Source organism: Lithobates pipiens, unplaced genomic scaffold (assembly GCF_037356315.1).
Source record: "Lithobates pipiens isolate NorthernLeopardFrog02 unplaced genomic scaffold, aLitPip1_a1.2 Scaffold_1, whole genome shotgun sequence".
NCBI classification, from domain to species: domain Eukaryota; kingdom Metazoa; phylum Chordata; class Amphibia; order Anura; family Ranidae; genus Lithobates; species Lithobates pipiens.
In genome coordinates this window covers 209,311,119-209,337,898 of record NW_027507685.1, presented here as the reverse complement: position 1 = coordinate 209,337,898, position 26,780 = coordinate 209,311,119, and the positions used below count along the sequence as shown (strand labels likewise).

At 43.6% G+C, this 26,780-nt stretch overlaps 1 protein-coding gene across 2 annotated transcripts in view; it reads left to right on the top strand.

Annotated features, from left to right (window-relative positions):
- The window catches only part of AXL (AXL receptor tyrosine kinase), a 129,905-nt gene that overhangs the window by 80,667 nt on the left and 22,458 nt on the right, over positions 1 to 26,780 (top strand). Inside the window, exons 8-15 of one of the 2 annotated variants that reach the window (XM_077481279.1) lie at positions 4,409 to 4,548; positions 4,649 to 4,793; positions 4,875 to 4,892; positions 5,296 to 5,428; positions 5,515 to 5,606; positions 11,538 to 11,633; positions 21,096 to 21,173; positions 21,574 to 21,666. In XM_077481279.1, coding sequence (XP_077337405.1) covers positions 4,409 to 4,548; positions 4,649 to 4,793; positions 4,875 to 4,892; positions 5,296 to 5,428; positions 5,515 to 5,606; positions 11,538 to 11,633; positions 21,096 to 21,173; positions 21,574 to 21,666 — 795 coding nt within the window. Of the gene's footprint in view, positions 1 to 4,408; positions 4,549 to 4,648; positions 4,794 to 4,874; positions 4,893 to 5,292; positions 5,429 to 5,514; positions 5,607 to 11,537; positions 11,634 to 21,095; positions 21,174 to 21,573; positions 21,667 to 26,780 lie in introns of both variants that reach the window. The other variant, XM_077481268.1, reaches the window with a different exon arrangement.

Genomic DNA, 26,780 nt, shown 5'->3' with positions numbered 1-26,780 from the left:
AAAACTTTGTTCGTCAGACTGTCCGCTGAAACTGTCCGCTGAAGCCCACACACGAGCGGACTGTCCGCTGAAACACTGTTCAGCGGACAAAGTTGGACGAACAGTCCGCCCGTGTGTACGCGGCCTTAGACTTTAAATATTATTTTTTCGTTGGTTTCACAGCTTATTTTTAAATCAGCAACTTTATTGAAATTACAGCTGCTTCTTAAGTGTACCAGCTTGTCTGTGTACCACGTCGACATTCTTTCCAAGTATCTCTGTGTTGAACTTGTCTCTAGTTTTTTTTTCTTTTTTCTGTCTCTGTTTCAACCATCATGTAATTCTGTTTTCTTGGTGTCTGTGTTTCTCCTAGCAGAGGAAGGAAAGCAACTGAACCCTTCAGAGGGGCTCCTATTCAGCTCGGGCCCCCCAGGTTAATTAGTATACAAGACACACACATTTCTGTCTGTGTCAGCACCCTTGCCACAATTCCGGTAGTGGTGGGCCCAGCGTCTCTCCACTTCTCCTTCTGATATGTCCATTTATTTCACTTCACTTTTTTTTCTTTTTTTTTTTTACCACTTTCCTTTGTCTGAATCTCTTTGTCTCTCCACAGCTCCAGAGTTGTCATTCCGTGACTAGAAAGTAAAAATGGAAATTAGTAATTATTATGATACACAATGCAGGGAATTCCATAAAAAGGTCTCAGGGAGTTGAAGAGGGTTTAACGCCTCCCGTAAAGTTTGGCTGGAGTCCTTGGCCAAGGCAGGATTCCCCACCTGTTGTGCTTTAGTATATTTTGATGTGAAATAGGGACATGTGCTAAGTTTAGAAGCCCACCTAATTACAATATATGTCAACCTCATACTTGGCAGATTCGCTGAGTGGTTTTGGCTTTCACGATGACGCATGTGAATTTTAGAGCATGGTTTATTTGATAAGGCAGTGCAAGGAGTAATGCTAAATATGTACAGCAGGGGTGTCAAGCTCAATTTCATTGCGGGCTGCATCAGCATTATGGTTGCCCTCATAGGGCCGGTTGTATCCATAAGACTATATAAATGTATCTACTCTTTATTATATTAAATAATTGCCTCTGCATTCGATTATTACTGGTTTTATTAATAATTTAAGAATCTGTGAAGGGCAGGTGCAGACTACCACGGAGCACACACTTATTGCAGATGATGCAAGTCTGAAAAGAAGGGTCGCACACCTATGGTATCATCCACAAGAAACTTTATTGGTGACTGAAAGACAGATCATGGTTCTGTCATTGTGTTCTGTCTGAGCAGTCTCCAATAAAGTTTCTTGTGGATGATACCAGGGGTGTGCGACCCTCCTTTTCAACTGGCAGAGAATTGTATTATTCTCATAATAATTTACCACTTCAGCCCTGGAAGATTTGGCTGCTCAATGACCAAGCCATTTTTTGCGATACAGCACTGCGTCGCTTTAATTGACAATTACGTGGTCGTGCGATGCTGTACTCAAACAAAATGTATGTCTTTTTTTTCTTCCACAAATAGAGCTTTATTTTGGTGGTATTTGATCACCTCTGCGTTTTTTATTTTTTGCGTTATAAACAAAAGAATTTGTGACAGTTTTGAAAAATACACAGTGGGGTTAATTTAATAAAGGAAAATCCACTTTGAACTACAAGTGCACTTGGAAGTGCAGTCGCTTTAGATACTGAGCGGAAGATCTGAAATAAGGAGAAGCTCTGCTGATTTTATCATCCAATCATGTGCAAGCAAAAATGCAATTTTTTTATTTTCTATGCATGTCCCCCTCTGATCTACAGCAACTACACTTCCAAGTGCACTTGTAGCACAAAGTGGATTTGCCTTTAGTAAATAAACCCCAATATCTTTTACTTTTTGCTATAATAAATATCCCATTTTAAAAAAAAAACATTTCTTCAGTTTAGGCCGATATGTATTCTTCTACATTTCTGTTGGTAAAAAAAATCGCAATAAGCGTATATTGATTGGTTTGCGCAAAAGTTATAGCGTCTACAAAATTAGGAATAGATTTATGACATTTTTGTTTATTTATTTTTTGCTAGTAATGGCGATGATCAGTGATTTTTATTGGGACAGCGATATTGCGGCGGACACATCTGACACTTTTGACACATTTTTGGGACCAGTGACAATTATACAGGGATCAGTGCTATAAAACGGCACTGATTACTGTAAAAATGTTACCGGCGGGGAAGGGGTTAACACTAGGGGGCGATCAAGGAGTTAATTGTGTTCCATAGTGTGTGTTCTAACTGTGGGGGGATGGGACTGACTAGGAGGAGAGAGAGATCGGTGTTCATACTTAGTATGAACACACAAGCTGTCTCCTCTCCTCTGAGAGAACCGGGATCTCTAAAACTCCGGCGGCTGGTCGGGAACCGGTTAAAAGCAGATGTCCAGAGCACCCCAATCCTCCTTACATCAGATATCAAGAGCCCCCCCCCTCACCATCATAAGGCAAGAGTCCCTGCCCTTCCTTACATCACAGTGCATCCACCTTACCTTGTGCTGCTGCCTGAAAGAAGCTGGGGGTGTCACTGGCAAGCAGAAAGTGCAGGGTCTGTAGGAGGACTGGAGTAAGCTACCAGAGCCTGCTGAATGCTGAGACCAGGGGAGGCAGAGACAAGAGGGTGGCCAACTTTTACCAATATGTGCTTCACTTCACCCCGTGCCAACATGTACTGCACTCACCAGAAATAGTTGACTTCTTGTGTACACAAAAAAGTTAAATAGCATTTTTTATGGTATACACATCCGGGAGTAGGACCAGTACTACTGTGATGCATGAACCATATGCTCAATCCGATAAGTATCCTCAGGTAATTATTGGCCACCAACTCTGCTTGTCTCCAAAGTCCTCCAAAAACCTCCCAGTGTTGGCAAAAGAGAACATCAAAGAGGAGAAGGGAAGCCTCCTATAGTGAAATACTGTTTATTAAGACCTTAAAATAAGGTAAAATTACAGTTACAATAGGTTAAAATGTGTTGGGCATTCATACAAGTGTACCAAGAAGCACTGCTGGTGATCCAGCGTGCGTACCACCCGACCAGAAATAACGTAACCAGAAGTCACGTCCACCGCATTTCGTCATACAGATGCAAAATTTGGTTTTACTTGTAACCTTTTGTTGGTTTCTTACAGCACCTGCACTTATAGTAGAATATGGGTTTCACATATACATTTATTCACTAGTGTGGGTGTTTTTTGCTTTATAGATGGGCAGATGTCTGCCCAACCTGTCAAGTGTTGGAACCCATGTTAATTTAAATTTGTCCACCAGACACCAGTGAAACACGTATGGGTTAACTCTTCATTTTGCTGGATACACACTATGCAATTTTCTGTAGTATTTTTTTCTTTATATTTACCAAAACCATATGAGGTCATACCTTAAAGCCCCATACACACTATCAGTTTTTCTGCTGAGTTTTTCCTTCAGATTTACTAAAACCATATAATATGAGGTCAAACCCTAGGAGTTTCAATTTGTATGCAATCAGGCAGGCCCTTGCACTACATGGTTTTGGTAAACCTGAAGGAAAACCTCAGCAGAAAAACTGGTAGTGTGTATGGGGCTTAAGAGTTTCAATTTGTATGCAATCAGGCAGGCCGTTGCACTATATGGTTTTGGTAAATCTAACGGAAATCAGACAACAAAAGTTGTATAGTGTGTATGGGATGTTACTCTGTCGAAGAAAATTGGGAGTTTTTTGGGGATTTACTAGTTGTTGAATCTAACTATTGCCGCGTACACATGATCAAATTGTGTACTTAGCCTGCCGGACCGCATTTCACCGGACAATCCGAACGTGTGTGGGATTCAGTGGACTTTTTCAGCGTAAAGTCCGGCGCCCTTAGAAAGTAGTTTTGCAGCCCAATATTTCCGCCAGACTTGGGTTTCAGAGGACAATACGTTCGTGAGTATGCTAGTCCAGCGGACTAAGAATGACGCATGCTCAGAAGCAAGTACGAAAAGGAAGCTATTGGCTACTGGCTATTGCACTTCCTTTTTCTAGTCCCGTCGTACGTGCTGTACGTCATCGCGCTAGCAAACGCCGGACTTTCCGTGTGTCCGTGTGTGGCCAAGTCCGTTCGGTGGAAAAACCGCCGGATTGTTTGCTGGACTAAGTACGCCGGACAATTCGATCATGTGTACGTGGCATATGTAGCAATCTGTGCATTATGTTAACTGCTCCTTCAACTACACACTTAATCATTTAGAAGCTCACAGTAATTTTGCAGACTATGACCACATTATGGGTATAATTTGCAGGGATGTTCACATTACAATCGGTAGGTTAATCCATTATACTATCTAATCCAATCCAAAATTCTCTTTATGTGACTGAATGTTCTCTGTCAAGATCCCTCATTTATAATATACTTTTGTTCCTTCCTGTAGTTCCATCTGGTCCACCTGAAAATGTCACAGCAATAAAGAATGACACTATTACCCTTGTGACGTGGAGGGAGCCAAACCCCCCCCTAAATGGTGTATTGAGAGGGTACAAGCTGGCATACCAATCAAAGGACCAACCAGAGGTATGAACTGAGTACCAGTACTGTTCTGTGTGTGTATTTGACTTGTGCTACTATACCTGGCTACCCGTTTACCTAACCCGCACATAATGTTCTATTTTAGGTTGTGATGGATGCTGGGTTTAACAATGAGGTGACCCTGGAGATTATCCATCCAGTGCATAATCTGACAGTGAGGGTTTCTGCCTATACAGTTACTGGTGATGGCCCATGGAGTGATCCTGTTATTGCCACTTTCAAAAATGATGGTAAATATTAGCTATAGAAGATTGGTCTATGATCGTTTTATGCTTTACAGAGTCTTATGTATCATTTTATTTTTCTTGCAGATCCATATTCTCCTCAAGGTGAGACACAGCAAGCTTGGAGTGTGTATCTGTGTAGGCTTTAACGTTGCAGACCTCTTTTATTTGTGTCACCCTGCAATTGACGATTTAGACTTAATGCCTCATAGTTTTCTTTCTGTCTGTGTCAACTTCCATTGGAAATGACAGGTTCCATATCTCTTAGCTTTCTTCTGTCAGTGTCACCCCCCATTGGGGGAACAGGGTCCATGTGCCAAAACACGATCCCATTCATGTCACCCTGCAATCAGTGGGATAGACTCCATTTCCTATAGTTTCTTTCTGTCTGTATCACACTGTCTTGAAAGGATAGACTATCTTTTATAGCTCTCTTGTATTCCTTCAAAGGAAGAGACATAGATAATATCCCATGGCTTCTTAAAACATTTCCCTTTCCACACAGCAGTCAGAGATACGGCGTCCTCTCCTTTTTCCTGGCACTGGTGGTATGTGGTTTTGGTAGTTGCGGTGGCAATATTTGGCGCTATCATGCTTGCTATCTTCCTTGCTCGGCTTCGAAGGAAGGAAACACGATATGGGTAAGTGCTAATGCTTTTGGGTATATATGCGTGAAGGACGTTTGACTGAAATATATATTTCTGATGTTGTTTCTGTGTATCTATAGGGAGGCTTTTGAACCAACTGTAGAACAAGGAGAATTTGTGGTCCGATACCGAGTGAAGAAGTCATATAGCCGACGAACCACAGAAGCTACCTGTAAGTCAGCCATATATCTCCATCTAAAAAGTTATTGCCAAATCATCCCAGAGGGTGCAAAACAGAATATTATCTGAAGGCATGTATTTGTAGCAGTACCCCTGTAGAGGCTTCTGAGAATTGTGCATTGTCTGTCACCCTGCCCAGCCCTGCATTCACTTCAGGCACTCTGAGTCATGAATCAGGGATATAACTTATATAATCTTCAGTTCTTTCTCCTCCTGCACATGGCTTCCTCTCTAATCTTCATGTACAGCTAGCATAAAGTGGTTAGGCTTGACACTGACTCAGCCATGCCTTAGCAATTGCCTTTTGCAGGCAAGGACCGTGGACCCCTATTGTGTAGCAAAATAGAAAGCCTCTGGTGCTAGCTGTCCTACATAATCCTGCTGATCCCAGTAAGCCCTCTTCAGGCCCTGTCAGCCCTTCCAGCTGCAGCTGTCTCTTTCCACTGTCCCTTCCACCACAGTCCAAAGTTATGGTTCTGCACCCATCTCAGACTGCAAGCTCCCAGTCCTCTCAGGCATGCCTCCCCAGTCCTCCTGACTGTGCCTCACTCACCAGCCCTCTTGGCTGCAACCAGTTGTCCACCCTGGAGTCTCTTAGTAGTGCTCTCTCTCGCTGTCCTCTCCTTGCTCTCTCTTGTGCCTCTGGTCCAGGACCTCTTCATGCGTTCCTGAAGGTGGTCCCGACTACACCCAAGCTCATGCCCAAGGTCACCCCCCCAGATTGGGGAGCTCCCTCAAGGGCCCTGATAGCCTCCACACTCTCTCACTCCAGCTCTTCCACCTGAGAACTCATCCTGACTGTGCTGACCCCAGGTATTTAAGGAGGCCTGACCCCTGCCATTCCAGCTTGGGGATTGGTCAGGGCTCCCCAAATCACCCCAGACAGCTCCACCTCTCCTCCTCTCTTTCCAGATCTTTCTAGCAAGCTCTAGAAAGAAGGGGGTGGTCTGGTGATGCTGCCTGGCAGTCACCAGCTGCTACCCTGAGCCACTACCAGCCCAGCCCAGTCCAGTCCAGATGAAAACAAAACAAACAGGCCTGACTGCAAGCCAGACCTGCCTCAATGTACCTGTCCTAACACAAATCTTATCTCTAGCACCTACCTACCTAGAGGGTGCTACATATGTTTCTGGGTATGGTTGCATACAATATACAGGAATCACTCTCGAGGTAGGGCTCATGGGTTCATTTGCTGTGCCTCAACCACTGAATGAGAGCAGTCATAAGCCATCCACTTTTTTGAAAGTGTGCTTTACTAGTAGATGGGTACCCACACCAGACACTGTTTTTTGCCTTGTAACAATGGCAATACAAAAATATAGTAATACATTTTACTGGGGTCTAACCAAATTGGCTCCAAAATTGTGAACATGTCTAAAAGTGTTAAAATAGTAGGGGTATTTGACTGGTACGAGGGGCTCTATATACTCAGTAAGGCGTTAAGTATATTGAGTATAAGTGTTGAGTAAATATGTCAGGATTATTCATATGTTTTGCTGAAAATTTTCCAGCAGGTTCCTTCAACGAAAATCAGTTGAACATTTGACTTTTGTCAAACAGAGTAGGGCAGGCAAGGCCACCCACTGTGCAAATTTTCCCCAGTTCGCTCACTGTATTGCCAGGTTAAAGTGGAATTAAAGTCTTTTTTTTTTAACTTGTACCTACAGATAAGCCTATAATAAGGCTTAACTATAGGTACAGTGAATATCTCTTAAACTTGCACTGTTTCAGAGATATTCACACTGCTTCAATCAGTCACATCACAGCCGCATGCACTCTTAAGGAACAGCATACCCTTGAAGAAGTGGCGTTATCGCGACTCCGCCAGTCAGACCGCCAGAGCACGTGAACCCAGATGAAAGATCAGGTGAAGATGGAAGCCCTGTCAGCAGTGACAGCACTCCACTGTAGGGCTTCCTTCTAAGGTAAGCATTTTAGAATGTGCTAGTATGCGATGCATATTACCACATTACAACATTGTCTTGCAGTTTTTGTTTTTAAAAAAGACTGTGATTTACTACCACTTTAAGGCTTATTTTGAACTTATACGGCTAATTTTTTTAGCTTTGTGGGTGAAACCAGGACCAGAGGGATGCAGGGAGGCAATAGTAGACAATATGTGGTGCGTTTAGGTAGGGGCTTTTAGTTCTGAAGGTCTAAAAGGGCTGACAGGTTCAATTTTTTTCCCCCTCAAACTGTATTTTAAATCATATTTGAAGTTTTTTGTATTTGTTTTAGCATTACACAAATACATTGTCTGTTATAACAATCTGCAATTTGCATTATGATATGACAACACAATATGAATACAGAGCAATAACAAATAAAAGAATAAGAGGTAACTTGTCAAACATGGAAATCTACTCTGTGTACCATTGTGTATACAGTAGGTGCTTCAGGGAATGGTCTTTATTTGGTTTCTCGTTCTACTTGTAGGTTATAGTTTTAGAAGCACATGAGCATTGCAAGATGTACAATTTAAAATGCAAAGGAATGACATTCACCTTTAGAAATGTGTTTGCGTGACAAAAGTTTTTCAACCTTCTTCCTCAATTTTTCAGCTCTCTAAAGTCAAAACCAAATATCCATTTGCACCCATTAATTGTCAAAAAAAGCGAGCAAACATTTCCAAATCAGCAAATTTCAAACAAATCTCTACAGATCTTCTACCTTAAAGCAGGCCATAGACGGATCAAAATTCAGGTGATTCAGCAGGGACCAGCCAAATTTCAATCCATCAATGGGCAGGCTGGTTGTACTGAAGTTGATCTATTGCTTGATTTCATTACAAACAGCCTGTTGGTTTTTATTGCGTACGATTACTGCCACTGGTGGCAGCAATCATTGTATTCTGGTGGCAGGTAAACCTAATGCTGTCAGAATACAATAGCACAGCGGAAGGGATTCCCCCATTAAAACTGACTGTGTTGATGGGGGAATTGAGCAATTTTTACTCATTCAATCCATGATTGAAGGAAAGAAAACAGCTTAATGTATGGACAGCCTTATGCCGCGTACACACGGGCGGACTGTAGGGCGTACTTAGTCCGTCGAAACACATTTCAGCAGACAGTCCGCTCGTGTGTGGGCTTCAGCGGACTTTTTCAGCGTGCAGTCTGGCGTACTAAGTATTTCGGATTTTTCGAAATTCTGTCCGTCGTACTTTGGTTTCAGCGGACAATCCGCTCGTCAGTAGGCTAGTTCGACGGACTAAGAATGGCGCATGCTCAGAAAGGATTTACACAGTGGAAGGGTGCATTGCTGTGTATTGGACTTCCTATTTCTAGTCCCGTCGTACGTGCTGTACACGTCATCGCGCAAGCTTTCGACTGACTGTTTGTGCATCCGTGTGTGGTCAAGTCCGTTCAGTCGAAAGTATGACGGACTGTCCGTCGGATTGTCGGACAGTCCGCTCGTGTGTACGCGGCATTAGTTCCAATAAGTAGCCCATTCTGCTTCGTGGTATCCCTAAATAGGCATCTATGAATGAATGAATGAAATACTTGTATGGCGCACAATGCGAACTGAATCACCTCTAGGTGCTGAATCTATCCACTTAATCTATGGATTAAGTGAAATGGTGAGGAAAACTGAGAAAAAAAGAGAGGATGAAGAATAGATAAGAACAAGAGGTAAAGGCACGGGGTGCTGGCTAGAAAGGGAAGACAAGATGGGGGTTACAATTTTTGCCCAATTCCTCTGTCCACTTTTTCCTGATAGGTACATTTTAATTATGGTTCCTTTTCCCTAACCATAACAATTACGACTGATTGAAGGAAAGTCAGATGGTAACAGTGTGCCAGTAGTACAGGGCTGAAATGTTATGGGCGACGTATATGTCCTTGTTAATTGTCAAGTCTCTGATTACTTCTGTACTGGCGTGTAGCCTAAATACCTTCAAGGATGAAGTCAGCTACTTACAGATAGCCTCCAAAAAGTTAGAAAAACACTGAGAACATTTTGTTTATTTCTAACAAAATAAATTTCAAAATTGAGCTAAATCCTGTCTTATGTAAGATATGAATATTTTACGGCTGCTGACTGCTCTTGGTCATTGCCAGATGTCAAGATAGGCCCCTGAGTGTATTTGGAGGAGAAGGACTGAATTATGGAGAAGGTCGCTGTAGGATAGGTGGGGTGCCCAGTGGACTAGATTCATGTACAAAAGATTTGGAGGAGTCTGCAGGGAATCTGTCTGCACTTGGGTCATTTGGCTGAACATCAGGAAATTCCTGCTCATGTTTTGTGTTTAATAGAAATGGGACAGAGACAGCTCCATAGTTACTGCGCAACCCTCCTCCCGGCTATGGTCACCCCGTTACTCCAGTGAACATCTGTTGTGGCTTCTTAAAAGCCAGAAAACTGGTTTTCTAGGAATTAAATACTGTAAACCAAGAAGCTATTGGGGTTTCGAGCATAAATAAAAAGCTATTTTGCTATAGTCATTTTCCAGATGTTACAGAGAGACTGAGAAGGTATGGTTAATCTACATCTAGGTGTGCAGCAATAAGTATAGCTCGACTCCTATTCTGATGTCAGATATCAATCAGGGTAACCCCAATTCACCTTATTAAAAGGCAATGCCATCCAAAATTAAATGAATCTGTATACATTGTAAATTATGCATAATTTAATTGATTTAACAAAGGTTAAAAGGCTGTTCACTTTGCAAGGGAAGTTGCACATTGCAAGGGGATTTTCCTCAGGGATTAGTGAGTGAGGTAAAGCTTTGCTGACTTCCATCATCCAATCATGTGCAAGTAAAAATGTTTTTTTCCATGCATGTGATTGGGTATTCTTTGCAAAGATAAATTTCACCACATTCACTTAAAAATGTATTTGTAAAGTGCAACATCTTTGAGTAAATTAACCCCAGTATAGCAGCAGGAGCTTTTTAGTTGAATTCTCCAATGTCTTGCTACAGTTTTTAAAGACACTGGTAGTAATATTTTGCTACCGTATGTTGTGTCTTGTTACAAAGTTTGGCCCTATTTCTCTCCTCATAGCCCCCGTACACACGGTCGGACATTCCGGCAACCAAATCCGTCGGATTTTGTCTGACGGATTTTGTCCGACGGATTTTGTCTGACGGATTTTGTCCGAAACTTGTGTTGCATACACACGGTCGGGCAAAGTTGTCGGAAAATCCGATCGTACGTAACGTAATGACGTTATTTTGTTAGGACGGGACTACGTTCAGGTTAGTAGCCAATAGCTTTGGTCTAGGAATTTGATCTGAGCATGCGTGGCACTTTGTCCGATCGGAATTCTCTACACACAATCGGACAAAGTCCGATCGGATCATGTTGTCGGAAAGTTTTATAGCCCAGCTCTAAAACTTTGTTGTCGGATATTCTGACGGAAACAGTCTGATGGAGCCCACACACAGTCGGATTATCCGACAACATGGTCCGATTGGACATTTTCCATCGGAATGTCCGACCATGTGTACAAGGGCAAAGAGGTGAACATACCTTGTTTATTGATTGAAGAATATTGCTGTGCTAAAGTGATAAAGTGGAGTCTTACTTACAAGGTCATTCCGCAAAAGAACAAACTTGCTTCTTGAAGAAAACATGTGCCTGACAGAGTTTTTGTAAAACATTTATTGGACGCTGCTATGAAATATGAAGGGCTTCTGGAAAACAAATTATATAGATGAATAACTTGTTAAGTGTTCTTTGCATTCTTTTACATACATTTGAGAAAAAATAAACCTGGTGTCTGTTGAAGAGTTTCTGAATTGGATTACGACTGTCCATAGTCCAGGGCAGACCTTGAAATGAGATCATTGCACTTCTATACAACATTTCATTTGAAATATATATTTATCTTTGAAAATATCTCTGTCTTTTTTTCCTTTGCTGAAATATCTGTTGTCAAGTTATAACATCTACACATTACCTGTTTCTTTAACCTTTAGTAAACCGGCTTGGAATCAGTGATGACCTGAAAGAGAAGCTCCGGGATGTTATGGTGGACCGGCACAAACTCACTCTTGGAAAGACCCTTGGAGAAGGTTGGTAAAGCCACTAACAGAAAATGTTTTCCTCATTACCTGAAATATCCTTAAAGCAATAAGGAATGTCTTGAGTTTTTCAAAAGCATGTACACTAAGATTTTGAGCTTAGAGTTCCCTAAGCCCCTTCGGTAGTGACCATATTGGACAGTGCTATGGCATTGGTTGTGTGACCAGCCACTGTAGACAACATTGGGCAGAGTTAATTTTTTATTTATTTTTTAAATCAGCTGCTCTATCTTTGTATATCCATTCCAGGAAGACTGTTAAACATAACGTTAAAGTTACTATTTAGTATAGGTTTGGGTCTAACTATCCTCTTGAAGTATGATATGCATAGATGAGTAACATTTGAAAAATCATTCTTATACTGGATTTATATGTGTGCAAAATGGGGCAAACGTTGGAGCTTACTTATCTTATTTGTGTGGTAACTAGAGCAATTCAATATTAGCCCTTCCTATAGGGTCTTTGTGAGAGATCAAGCCTGAATACTGATATATCTTTAGGTGATAAATTAACCCTGGGGTTCTCCTTTTGGATATTGCAGTACATTATAATGAGAATACACTCTGCTTTAATTTGGATAATTTTATTTCACAACTAAACATGTAATATAGGACACACTCATGATGCCAGATATACAGAGCATTGTGGGCATTGGAATGAGATAACATAACATAAGCTGCTTTCCTTCAGCTTGTCTCTCTCTAACTGAAAATAAAGCAGCAATTTTAACTAATTCTGCACTCCCACAGACTCCTCTGTGCTGCAAGAATGGTCTCAGCAGCCTGATAGCTAGGTGTTCCCCTTTAATGTGTGGCCACTCCCCTCTGGAAGTGTTTCCTCTGTACCAGCTCTGTGTAAATAGTGGGATGAGGAGCAAATGTTGGTCTTCGGTCTGTAGGAGAACAGGATGCAGCAATAAAAGGAAAAACTTCCCCTGGGGGCCTGGGGAGGGAAGACATGAGCCATGTGGCCTGCAGATGACACTATAGTAAATGGCACTACAGCTCCCTCTGTGACATGGGCTCCGGGGTTTTGGTGGGAATGCTAGAGCCCTACTTTGGACCATTTTAAATCACAAGCCTGTGAAAAAAGTGCTTTGGGTGTAAGGGGTTAATTCAAACTATTGTCAGGGGATGTGGGAAGATGTTCTCAGACCAGCATCTGTGTATGTGATGTCTGCATGGGCTTGTCAAGTGAATACTATAAAAGTAGCCCTGGAAGCCCTGTTTGTAGGTGGGGCCCCAGCTAGGGTTGTCACCTTTTCTTCAAGCAAAACCTGAACATTTTAGCGGCACACAGCAATTTTTTTATTTTTACTTTTTTAAGGAGGGAGATGTAAAGGGGAACTCTGATGTAAGGGGGCTTCTGCTCACCAAATCCCCCACTTACATCAGAGTTCCCAGCATTCTTCTTCAATCAGGTTCCCAAAGCTTTACATCAGAGTCTGCAGAGCACCACTTATATCCAAGTCCCCCTTACTTTAGTGTACTCACTTGCTTGGAGGCAGTAGAGAGAAGGGAGGGTGGGAGAGACTTCAGTCATAGACAGTGGATGGTGAGCTCACTCAGCTGAGGATTGGGGCATCAGCACCCTTCATCCATAATGGATCTGACGGCTGCTGGACTTCGAATTTCGCATCCACACATTGGAGAGCCACAGATCGGGCTGAATAATGTGTCCAGGTTTTAGGCAGTCTGAAACCTGGACACATGATTCAAAACCCGACTGTCCAGGTCAGTCCCAGATTGGGGGAAAACCCTAGCCCCAGCTACATGTACGGCCACTCAGAACTGAGTACCCTGCTTACAACATCTTCTTCCCTATGTTCTGACAATTGGATGCCCCTGATATCATCAAAACCAATATAGGACCCATAGACCTGCATTGGGTGTAAGGACGCCAAGTAACAGTCCACCACTGGAGCATAGGGGAGCACCGTCTGCTGTGGGAGGAGAGGATCAGTTAAGTAAAACAGCTTTTCACATCTCCTGGACTTAAATAAGCATTTAACCCTTGTAGAGCAGGGGCAGCTCCACTGCAAAGGGAGATTTTTACTTTTCCTGCAGTTTGGCTTTGTAAAGGAAATTAGTAATTTCTGTATATAATTGTATTCTATTTTGTATCTATTGCACACTGCCCTTACTGTGCACACGGCACTAATAATGTTTTCATTACATGTTTGCATTCTTTCGAGTCCTGATTAGAATTAGTCTGCCTATGTTACGCCCCTTGTTACCATAAACGTACAATTGTAATATTAATGTGATACCTATGTAATCATGTGTATAAAAACCTTCAATTGCATCATTATAAAGCAGAACGGTTATGTGGAAAGATGCGGAGTGTATTTTATGTGTCCGTTCCCTACTGCAGTAATTATTATTAATTTGGAACCACTAATCAATATGAGGATAGGAGTTGCCTATCTATACATTTCCAGGTCAGCTTTCAATTTTCATAATTGCCTTACAAAGAAAAGCAAATTTGTTTTTTATTTTTTGCATAATGAACAAAGAAAATATATACAGAACAATACACATTCTTCATAATCCCCAGTGCAACCCGTCTGATTAAAGAGTTAGAGCCGCTTGGAGTAATCTCTATAGAGACTGGCCTCCAGCATTTCAGACTTCCTCTAGGAATTGACATTGACTTTGTATTTAATGAGATGAGTCCCTCCTGTCTGTTGCATGTTTTTCTATGTGTGGGAACAGTCGCACAGTAACACGAGCCTCGCAAGCTCCATTTCCGTTCTCTGTCTTATCCTACACAGTCTGGAAAAGCAATCGGAAAACAGTCCTTGTTCTAATGGCTTCCTCTGTCTGCCTCCTGGGATCATGGACTCCAGGCAGGCTTGGCCCTCTTATTCCTGCAGGGCAGCTTGTTAACCCAAGGGCTGCTGACTTTTTATGCATCCCAAGGAAGGAAGGAAGGAAGAAAGGACAACTAGTGTAACTCTGTTATGTGTATCAGTCCCGGCTAACATGAATCTGCACCATATGTATTAGACATCAGGTATGTTTAGCGCCTGTAAAGAGTATAGGTCCCTCAGGGCCAATTTATGGCAATATAATCTGAGAGTAGAATAAAAATGTGTTCAAAAGGGAATTGTGTCTTTATTATTACTGTATAAGTATGTATGGATATGTGATTGGCTTACCTTCTTGTCAATCATGTATCGCATGTGTTGAAAAATGCTGCTGCTCCTCTATGTTCTGGAGCCAAGGGTGCGTTTCAAGCGGTGGAAATTATGTCATTAACCTGAAGTTGATACAATTTATTGTGACACACATATAATTATTATTTATGCACAGAGCAGCTTGGGAGAATTAGTACATTTATTGTACATTATTAAAGGGGAAGTCCACCCTAAAAAAAAAAAAAAAAAAAAAAAAAATGCATGAAAAGGCTCCAAAAAAATGTTTTCACTTACCAGAAAGGGCTGTTGCTAGGCAGATCGTCCTAATCTGCCTCTTCCTATTCCGCGGTGATCTTCTGTGTTCTCCTCCTCGTGGTGTCTTCTAGGAAAAAGGGGCACGGTGTGTTGTGGGAACCGTGTGTCTCACAACACAGCGTGTCCCATTCACAAAGTGCAGCCTGTTTCCCTTACTTTGAATGGCGGCGTCAGGACCTGAGAGCCGAGGGACGGGTTGGCCTCGAGCGGCCGACATCGCGGGACCCCTAGAAAGGTAAGTGCTTAGTAAAAGTCAGCAGCTAAGGCCGCGTACACACGCGCGGACTGTTTGCCCAACCTTGTTCGTCAAACAGTTTCGGCAAACACTCCGCTCAAAATTTGCATGAGCGGACTTGCCCACACACGAGCGGACTGTTTCAGCGAACTGTTTGCCAAACAGTTCGCTCAACTTTTGAAATGAACGGACTCGCCCACGTAAGGAGGAGGCAAATCCGCCCATTTTGAGCGCGTGTACAGGTAGGCGGGGCCCGCGAAGGAGACGTCGCGGGCTCCGCCGCCTGGAATGGGCTTAAAGGGGAAGGCGACAGCGACAGCGGCGACAGAAGACCGGGCCACCGCCTGTAAAAGAGCTACAAGAAGGCGCGGTGGCCCGGCAGAAGAACCGAAGGCGGCGACAGAAGAACGGAAGGCAGCGGCGACAGAAGACCGGGCCACCGCCTGTAAAAGAGCTAGAAGAAGGCGCGGTGGCCCGGCAGAAGAACCGAAGAGGGGGACAAGATCCCCGAAGTCGGGAGAAGAGGCCGGCGGCGGGGAGGAAGAAAGCCGGACTCCTCCGCTAGTAAAAGAGCTACACACACATAGCGGAGGAGTCCGGCGAGAAGACCCCCGAAGACGGAAGACCCCCGAAGCTGTGCAATAAAATATTTTTTCCCCTGTGTTGTGTTTTTTTTTGTACTTTATTTCACAGGTGAATGGGTAGGGGTACATTGTACCCCATACTCATTCACATAGGGTGGGGGGCCGGTATCCGGGGGCCCCCTTCTTAAAGGGGGCTCCCGGATTCCGATAAGCCCCCCGCCCGCAGACCCCGACAACCAACGGCCAGGGTTGTCGGGAAGAGGCCCTTGTCCTCATCAACATGGGGACAAGGTGCTTTGGTGTGGGGGGGGCCGCGCGGCCCCCCCTTCCCCAAGGCAGCCCCCATGTTGAGGGCACGCGGCCTGGTACGGCTCAGGAGGGGGGGCGCGCTCGCTCGCCCCCCTTTCCTGGCCGGCCGGGTAGCGTGCTCGGACAAGGGTCTGGTGTGGACTTTGGGGGAACCCCCACGCCGATTTTTTTCGGCGTTGGGGTTCCCCTTTAAGCCCATTCCAGGCGGCGGAGCCCGCGACGTCTCCTTCGCGGGCCCCGCCTACCTGTACACGCGCTCGAAATGGGCGGACTTTCCGAGCGGGAACAGTCCGCTCATTTCGAAAGTACAGCGGACAGGCCCACACACGGGCGGACTGTTCGCTCAAACACAGTTTCAGCGGACAGTTTTTCGGAATTTCCGAAAGACTTTGTCCGTCCAACTGTCCGCTGAAACTGTCCGCTGAAAGCCCACACACGAGCGGACTGTCCGCCCAAACACTGTTCAGCGGACAAGGTTGGGCGAACAGTCCGCCCGTGTGTACGCGGCCTAAAATTTTTTTCTAGCTGCTGACTTTTACTTTTTTTTATTTCGCTGGCCCACCCCTTTAAGCCTCATAGATAAGCCCCATATATGCAACATTTATTCACTATTATTCTGCACTCTATTTACTTATTTTTAGGTAGCACTGCTCCCTTTGTCTTGTTCAAATAAATGACAGGTGCGTGGACCTGCATGGATCTCCAAGCTCATTCTGTAGTGTACATCCATGCAGATATGATGTCTGTCTAGAATGCTGTCTGTCTATGTTCTGATCTGTGCATTGGAGCCATAGGCATGTACGCTCCAGTATGCATTTGAAGATCTGCGCAGGTCTGTGCAGCCACGTGCCTGTCCATACCTCCCAACTTTTTGAGATGGGGATGAGGGACACCTATAAGCAAAAGTATGCAGGCATTGGACACACCCCTTGCCATGCCCCCTTAAAGGAGAATTGTACAAAAAACAAGATTGGTTAAGCCCACAAGTGTTTTTTTTTTATCACTACTATTCCTTTTATATTGTTTTTTGGAATTTACAAATGCAGCAATTTAGAAAACAGGTGAAAGATTTAGCGCTGGAAAACACTTTTTGAAAGATAAAAAGTGCATTTTATATACATCTATATAGATCAGACCAAAATGAGGGACAAATGAGGAGGAATGAGGGACAGAGTGACATTTCACAAAATCAGGGACAATCCCTCGTAAACAGGGACAGTTGGGGGCTATGCCTATCATTGATTTTGCACAGGCTACCTGCATGGGGCTACATGGATCACCTGTGTATCCTGAGGTTCCAGTGCTCACACCCAGCATAGTGACCAAGCTGTTACCTGGGAAAAGTTTGTGGGCTGCTCAGGCTCGATAGGGAGGGGGTATGTAGACAGTGCATCCGCAGCTGCTGCTGGAGTGCTGACAGGGCATGACGAAGCTCCACGGGGCTAGGTGAAATGCGTTGGGGGTGTGGCTTGGCCAGAGTCCAGGCTGAGGTTGCCACTCCACAAATTCACTGCAGAAGGACACCATAGATGTGTGACTTCTAGGGGTCATTTCTTCTTTCTTGAACAGTAACCAAGCTGGCCAGTCTCTGTTTATGATCAGGAGCCAGCAGGATGAGCTCCCAATCATGTGACCACTAGGACACCCAACCACAGTAATCATGCAATCCGGAAGTTTGTCCTGCCCTCCACCCCAAAGAGGAACGTCACCCTTACTATCAAATGGAACATTTTTAGATCTTAAAAATTGTCCCTGTAAAGATCCCACGATCTGCCTCCTGAGATGAGTGATGTAGAAATCCCAGGAGACGATTCACAGGACCATTTGCATATGCATCGCAACAAATCTCAGAGTGACTTGCGGTATACCTGCGCATCTGTGGGGTCCAGGCTTAGATGAAAATGATGGATGAATAATGGAAGTTTAGAAAAAATAAATAATACTTTAAGCAAAAAATAATAATTATATGGAGAGGGCAGGCATGGAAGAGCAAAATGAAGGGTGAAGGTCCCCTTTAAGACTCAGTTAAAGGGCTGTCAGTAGGGGATTGGAAGGGGTTCAAGTATATCTATTCCCATTAACAATATTGTATTATAATTCAGGTTGGTGGTTGCATTTGTTTTCTTTTTGCAGGCTAGTACAGAAAATAAGTATTGCTTCTACCAGTAATCTACTATCTTTGTAAGGCCGGCCATAGGCTGTTCAAATCTTGGCCGGTACAGCAGGAACCAGCCGACATTTGAACCATGTGTGGGCAGGTTGAATGTACCAAGTTGATCAATCTATCAACTTGGGTAGAACTAGCCTGCCGGATCTACTTGTGATTATTGCTAGCGGCTGCTATAGCAGCTAGCAATAATCACTGTCTTCTCCCGGTGGGAAAAACTTCCCTCGCTCCCCCCTGCTGGGAGCGGACAATGGCTCAGCAGGAGGGATTCCCCTGTCAGCACTGTCTGTGTTGATGGTGGAATCACATTTCTTTCCTGACAGTTATGGTTGTTCTGAGTTATATCTGTAGACTACAGAACACTTCCACCATGGTATAGAGATAAGAAGTGGGAAAGCTGTTCTGTAGACCTAAATCACTTCCTTTCCTAGGCTGTCAATGTTCTTCTCCATAGATACAGTACAGTTATTGAAGGTTGTCACCCTAGGACAGGAAGTGTGTTACTGACAGGATCACCAGGTGACTCTAAAGGGGAAAAAAAAGAAGAAAACTAAGGCAGTGACCACCCCCTCCAGGGACTGTTAAGCTGCATACATTATATTTAGTGTTCTTGAATTCAGGCACTTTAAAGATGAATTCAAGGTATGTTTATTTTTGCATGGTTACATTGGACTAGCTTTAACTTTGCTTAACAAGTTTGCAGCACTGTGGTCCTGGATTCAATGCTGAATCTATATGTTTGCATATCATCCACATAATATCATGGCATTCCTCACGATAATGATTCTGATGTTTATATGAGTGTTGTGGGTCACATTCTAAGCTCCACTGATGCAGAAGCTGATGTAGCAAGGTCCCAGGCCTCCTTCGATCTAATGATGACCTCCAGGGCCACAGATAGCTGACATCCTTCTTTATGTGGTGGGACAGAGTGGGTGCAGAGTAGTTAAAATTATTGGGTGCCAGACACTTCTTGAATTCAAAAGAAAGTTTATTTCTCTTAAAAAAACTTTTTGGGGGGAGAGAGGGTTAGGGCCAGTACACCCTTAGATAGTTGCTAGTTCAATTGGCAGACTCCGAGATTTCAACAGGAGGACAGCCATACAGGGAAAAGCATCTGACAAGATGCCACATCTGCATGTGTAGAAATGCTGTCTCCTATGGCAACAGTCTTTAACAGTTTCCAACACAAAACATAACAGTCGTTTCAGTTCCACTACAATCACTCCTTGTAGTTCTTCAGCCCACTGAGCTCCCAGTCTTTCACTAGACTTGCTGATTCACTGCTACAGAAATCCCTTGAGCTCCTCCAATCTTCATGGTAGTATCTTCCACAATCGTCACCCCTGTCTCTCTGCTGGGTCCCTAGCTTGGCACTCAAGATACCTCTCAAGCTTCACTCGGTCCCTGGCTTGACACACAAGGCTGCTCTGTAAGCGTCACCTCTGCTGGCTGGGTCCCTGGCTTGATTCCCACTGAAGTTTCCCAATTCTTCACCGTCTCCAGTTGGTGAGAATTCTGCTCCGGTACTTGCTTCAATCACTCACTGTGTTCCCTGGTAATAAGGTGGATGGTCCCTTACTGGCAACAGCTTCCCCTCTACCTCCGACCACGACAGGTTCTCCGGTTGGCAGAACCGCCAGTTTTGATTGGACTGCAAGCCGTAATCCCAACCCTACGCTGCTCTCTCTTGATTCTGGATAGGCCCTCAGACAACCTGTGCCCAGGATAGGCCCAATCTCTGGCCTAGCATCCTGGGTAATACAACACACCCAGACAGCCATTCAGGTGGCACAGAACAGTGATCATCTGACTCCACTCAAATATATAGGTTCTCCCCGTAGGCCAAAGGATCCAAGAAAACCCCTGCCCATTGGCTGGGATACCCCATATACCCATAATCTGACCTTGCATTGCCCTTCTCGTATTTAATACCACCAGGTACCTGGCCACCTAGCAGCAAAAGAGAGAAGTGCAGAAATGACAGACTTAGGCTGGGTTCACACTGCTGCGATGCGGGAGCGCTGCGAATCCTCTGCAGGTTCCCACATCGCATGCCTCCCGGCGGCAGTTCACACTGCCCTATGTGAACTGCTGGGAGTGTCAGTGAAAAGTTAATGACACCCCCAGATCAGTTCGCATATCACAGTTGGATCTGAAAACTCGGACAGGAATCGGATCGCATGGTGTGAACACCCATGCGATTCGATTCTGCTGCGGACCAAAAAAAGGGTCGTGTGCGAGTTTGGGCCGGATGCGATGCAAATTCAGCCATACTATCTGTATGGCTGAACTCGCATTGCACAGACATCGGATGTGATTTGCACTGCAGTGCAGTGCGAATCACATCCGATCTCGTCACCGCAGCAGTATGAACCCAGCCTTAGAGTGAAATCAATTGATCACTAACAATAGGCCAAGATATATCTAGCAGGTAAATTTAGATGCAACCCTGACTAAACACCAGGGTGCTACAGTGATAAGAATGGTTTAGTATATTCTGTGAAGTTCAGGAAATATGTTTTCACTCCGCTTGCTATCTGAGAATTTCTGTACTTATTCTGATGATTTGTGCTAAAATGTGAGTTGCCTTTTAGTGGAGTAACTAAGTTTGAAAAGGGAGTTTGGTATGTTCACACGACTCTTGAGTATACTCAAAACTTTGTGACTCTAATACATAAAGAACATTTATTTTATTCCTCAGGAGAGTTTGGTTCGGTCATGGAGGGTCAACTAAACCAAGATGACTACATCCTCAAGGTGGCTGTGAAAACCATGAAGAGTAAGTACTTGTGGCTGTGTCACCCATCATTGGTAGGGTCAGGTGCCATCTCCCATAGCTTCCTTCCGTCTTTGGCCTCATGCACACTGGGTGTACAGGTGCACCATCCAGTTCCGCTGCCGCAGCCTGTCAAGGAGCTGACAGCTCCTGTGGCTGGAGTGGTACACTTTATTCAAAAACGAGTGTATGGCCAGCCTTAGGTAGACTTGCTGGCATACAGTCAGTTGGCAAAAAGATTGACAGTCTATTAAGACGTATTTAGCATTTCATAGTTTCACTCTTAATGCAGGTGTAGGCCAGGTCTCATTGTTCCCTCTTTCTGTACATCGCTATACTGTAAACTAATGATTGCAACAATGCCACTTATATTTACAGTAGGCTTTTTGATCTTGCCTTACAGTTGCCATCTGCACCCGCACTGAGATGGAAGACTTTTTAAGTGAAGCTGTCTGTATGAAAGAATTCGATCACCCCAACGTCATGCGTCTCCTTGGTGAGTGGTGTGGTTTTGATCCATAGCCTATTTTGACATCTATAGGCATGTGGGGTGTATAAAAACATAGATAGGTGGAAGAGGAAAATGACCAAGCAGTTTACTGAGTTGGCTTTTTTTTTATGTTAAAATTGTTTAAAGTAAAAAAAATACTTCTTAAGGTTAGTTTTGAGCTTTCCTATGGCTAATCTGAGATCATGTTTCTAGGTTCTTGATCTTAGTTTCATCTTGGAAATACTATACTCCTGAACCGGATTTCACAACCTTAGTGTATTTAAAGATTTCAGTCTGTCTTATCAATATCTTTTTGTAAGTGAGGTCTCCAGAACTGGACACGGTATTCTAACTAAAGATCTACAGTATATAGAGGAATCAGGACCACCTTCCTACTGTTGGTGACTCCTCTAATTATAACTACAGATCTATATATAGAGAACTCAGGACTTCCTTCCTCCTGCTAGTGACCCCTCTAGTGTTAACTAAAGATCTATATAGAGGAATCAGGACCACCTTCCTACTGTTGGTGACTCCTCTAATTATAACTACAGATCTATATATAGAGAACTCAGGACTTCCTTCCTCCTGCTAGTGACCCCTCTAGTGTTAACTAAAGATCTATATAGAGGAATCAGGACCACTTTCCTCCTGCTGGTGAACCCTCAAGTGATAACTAAAGATCTATATAGGAGAATCAGGACCTCCTTCTGATGACCCCTCTAGTGATAACTAAGGATCTGTATAGAGAAATCATGACCTCCTTCCTCCTGCTGGTGACCCCTCTAGTGATAATTAAAGGTCTATATAGAGTAATGAGGACCTCCTTCCTCCTGTTGGGGATCCACCTAATGATAAAGATCTATACAGGACCTCCTTCATACTGTTGGTGATCCCTCTAGTGATAACTAAAGATCAATACAGAGGAATCAGGACCTCCTTCCTCCTGCTGGTGACCCCTCTAGTTATAGCCACAGATCTATAAAGAGGAATCAGAACCACCCCCTTCCTCCTGCTGGCTAGATCTATATAGATCTAGTTATAACCACAGATCTAGAGTACTCAGGACCTCCTTCCTCCTGCTGATGACCCCTCTAGGATCCCTCTAATGATAACTAAAGATTTATATAGAGGAATCAGGACCTCTTACTTACTGTTGGTGACCCCTCTAATGACACACCTTAGGATTCTATTTGTTTTTCTCACTGCTTGGCCATACTATTTGCTCATTTTGTAATCATAAATATTCTCCCTCCGTAGTTCTGGCCAACACAATACCCACAATATTGTATTCTGTCGCAGTATTTCTTTCCCCTAGGTGCATTTTTTTTATTTTTATTTAGAAATGTTGAACTACAGTTCTTCCAGCAAAGCCAAATCATGCTCAATGTTACAGACACCTCCAGGAAAAAAAAAAAAACGCCATTTCAAACCTTTGTGTCATCACCTAAAAGACATACCTTGCCCAACAAACCTTGAAAATACTTTATTATGACCACTAGATGGAGCTGAAAAGCATTTCAGCGCATGCGCAGTGGGTGCCTTCACAGCCGGGTGCCCACAGTAAGAATGCCGGCACCGCAAGTGGAGCGGGGAACGAGGGGGGGCTTCGTTCCCCCACATCGCTGGACCCTGGGACAAATAAGTGTCCAATTATTAAAAGTCAGCAGCTGCAGCATTTGTAGCTGCTGACTTTTACATTTTTTTTTTTAGGGGGCACCCCACTTTTAAAATGATTTTTCCTTTTCAAACTGCAAATCTGTAATTTTCTGCAAAATGCAACATGACTACCTGGAGATATTCTGTACAGAATGTGTACAGAACCCCCCCAGAAATGTCATTTTCTGCTTGTGTGGTTGGCTCGTTGATTTTCCCAGAAGTGTTCACTAAGATACAAATCAGATTTTTGCTACCCCCTGCAACAAAAATAACATTTTGGTGAGACCCTTCCAATAGGAAATAACAGCTAAAGGGATGCAGACCCTGCAACTTTCCTCATTGGAGCCCTGCAGGTGTAGCAAGCTGGTTGATAATTATGAAACCAATCCCATTAGACTGAGCGCATGGACACAGACAAACACACAGGGATTTCTTCAGAATAACAAAAGGTAGGAATATGCATCAAAGTTACCGCATTTATCGGCGTATAACACGCGCCCCAAGTTTAGGAGGGAATTTTAAGGAAAAAAACTTTTAGGAGGGAAGTTTAATGAAAAAAAATACATTTAAATGCCCATCAGTGCAGCCTTATCAGTGTCCATCTGAAGCCTTGTCAGTGTAATTTGCAGCCTTATCCATCATTGTACCCTTGTCAGTGTCATATGCAGCTTTGTCATGCAGCCTTGTCCATCATTGCAGCCTTGTCCCGTTGTCAGTGTCATTTTCAGCCTTTCAGCTTTGTCAGTTTTATTTTTAGCTTTCATTTTTAAAAATGGCGCTGCCGAGATGTCCTGTGTATCTCAATGGCGCTCGGTAGCTCTCGGCCGCCTTCGGCCGTTCTCGTTGGCTTTCGGCCACCTTCGGCCCTTCCCGTCGGCTTTCGGACGTTCTCGTGGCTTTCGGCTGCCGAGAAGGGCCGCAGGCGGCCGAAAGCCGCAGAGAAGGGCCGCAGGCGGCCGAATGCCGCAGAGAATGGCCGAAAGCCGCCGAGAAGGGCCGAAGGCGGCTAAAAGCCGCCCAGAGGCTCCAAAATGGTGGAGGATCTGCGTATTAACACGCACTCGCGATTTTCCCCTGATTTTAAGGGGAAAAAGTGCATGTTATACACCGATAAATACGGTAGTTAAAATCCTTGCAATGTACATAGATCACCCAAAGGGGAATGTTTTTTTCTCAACAAAAGTGGAGTTACGCTTTAAGTTAAAATTGAGATCTAAGTTCCAGCCGTTAAAAATAAGCAGCAGAAATAATGTCATGCAGAATCTGACATAACAAAAATGTAAAATATCAAATATCTATTAGCCAGACAGAAATCGTTATTGGATGCCAAATAGACAGCAAATCCCATTGACTTATAGTAGAGCTAATGAATCACATTAACACATATTGCGGAGTCTTCTCATGTCTGAAAGACTAAATTTCACAGATGATGAGAGATGACTTCAGAGATCTGAGTGTTCCTGAGATACATTTCCAGGAACGCTGTGTACTCTGATTGTACAAAAACAACAAAAATCTATTTTCAATGCTCTTATGTCAGTGGAAAGTGGTAAACGCAGAAAGTTTAATATTTATTGCCATGATCCCAATCTGGTAGGATTTTTGCCTTGAAGCGGCACAAGGGAACTCTGTGACATAGTGGCGTCACTTTGATTATCACATACAGGATGTTTTATTACATTTGATCCTTGTGTAAAATGAGTGTATTGTTTTAAGTGAAAATAAACCCTTGCCGCCGAGCGTACAAAGATTTGCGTACTCGGCTTTTGTGGGTTATACCAGGGTGATGCCCGCAGCTGCTGACATCATCTCAGTACTGTTTTTTAGAGCCGGCGATTGGCTTTCCAGCAATAACAACCCATGCAGCTAAAAGCCGCTCGGCTGTTATACAGGAGGAGGACGCCCCCCCTCCCGCCACCTCCCGCGCTCTTACCGGGGCCTCCGTTCCATCGGGAGCCCCGATCAACCAACCGCAGCTTCTGGCGGCTAGGGACAGACTCCTAATTGTAAAGACAGAAGTGACGTCATGACGTCACTTCCCGTTTACTCGGCTGCCAATGGCGCCGGTTTTAAAAAAATATATAGTATTCAGAATCGCCGAAAATGGTGATCTGAATACTTTGAAGTGTAAAGGAGGGATGAGGGTCTTTTAGACCCCCGATACCTCCATAAAGAGTACCTGTCACCACCTATTACTGTCACAGGGGATGTTTACATTCCTTGTGACAGCAATAAAAGTGATCAAAAATCTTTTATTTTTTTTAAAAACAATTTATTAATTTTAAAATAAATAAGAAAAACATTTATTTTTTTAAAGCACCCCCGTCGCCGCGAGCTTGCACAACAAAGAAAACACATACGGAAGTCACGCCTGCATATGTAAACGGTGTTCAAATAACACGTGTGAGGTATCGCCGCGATCGTCAGAGCAAGAGCAATAGTTCTAGCACTAGACCTCCTCTGTAACTCTAACCTGGTAACCGTAAAAAAAAAAAAAAATTAAAGCATCGCCTATGGAGATTTTTAGGTACCGTAGTTTGTCGTCTTTCATGAGTGCATGCAATTATAAAGCCTGACATGTTTGGTATCTATTTACTCGGCGTAACATTATCTTTCACATTATGCAAAAAAATTGGGCCAAAGTGTCCCTTTTCCCAAAAAGTTGTGTTTAAAACACCGCTACACAAATGCCGTGTGACATAAAATATTGCAACAATTGCCATTTTATTCTCTAGATTCTCTGCTAAAAAATATATATATATATATATTTTTTTTTTATAAACATATATATATAATGTTTGGGGGTTCTAAGTAATTTCATAGCAAGAAATATGGATTTTAACTTGTAAACACCAAATGTCAAATAATAGGCTTAGTCATGAAAGGGATAAAGTAGTAGTAGCTGAACACATTGAGCACAATAAAATGAACATTCCCCAGTAAACTATTTGTTCAAAATCTTACCCCAGCAGTTTCAGGTTGCAGTGTTCAATGCTGGCGTCTTCAGCTCTCTCAGCACAGCTTCCCTGAACTTCCAGTGCTCATAAGAAATAGTTCTGTATGTGTGAAATAGTGCTGTATGTGCAATGGGGAGGCTTGTTATTGTTCAACAACAAGCCTCCCAGATCTCCTTTGACACATTTGAACTGGAACTAAACTCTCTCAATCATCATTACGTACGTACGTACGTACAACGGGACTATAGAGAGGGCAGTAGCCACTAACTTTCGTCTCATAATTTATTCTGAGCATGCGTGGCACTTTGTCCGTCGGTATTGTATACACACGATTGGAATTTAAACGATCGGATTTTGTTGTCGGAAAATTTTAGATCCAGCTCTCAATCTTTGTGTGTCGGAAATTCCGACGGAAAAAGTCAGATGGAGCCCGCACACGATCGGATTTTCCGAGAACACAGTCCGATTGCACATTTTTTTTATTGGAAAGTCTGACCGTGTGTA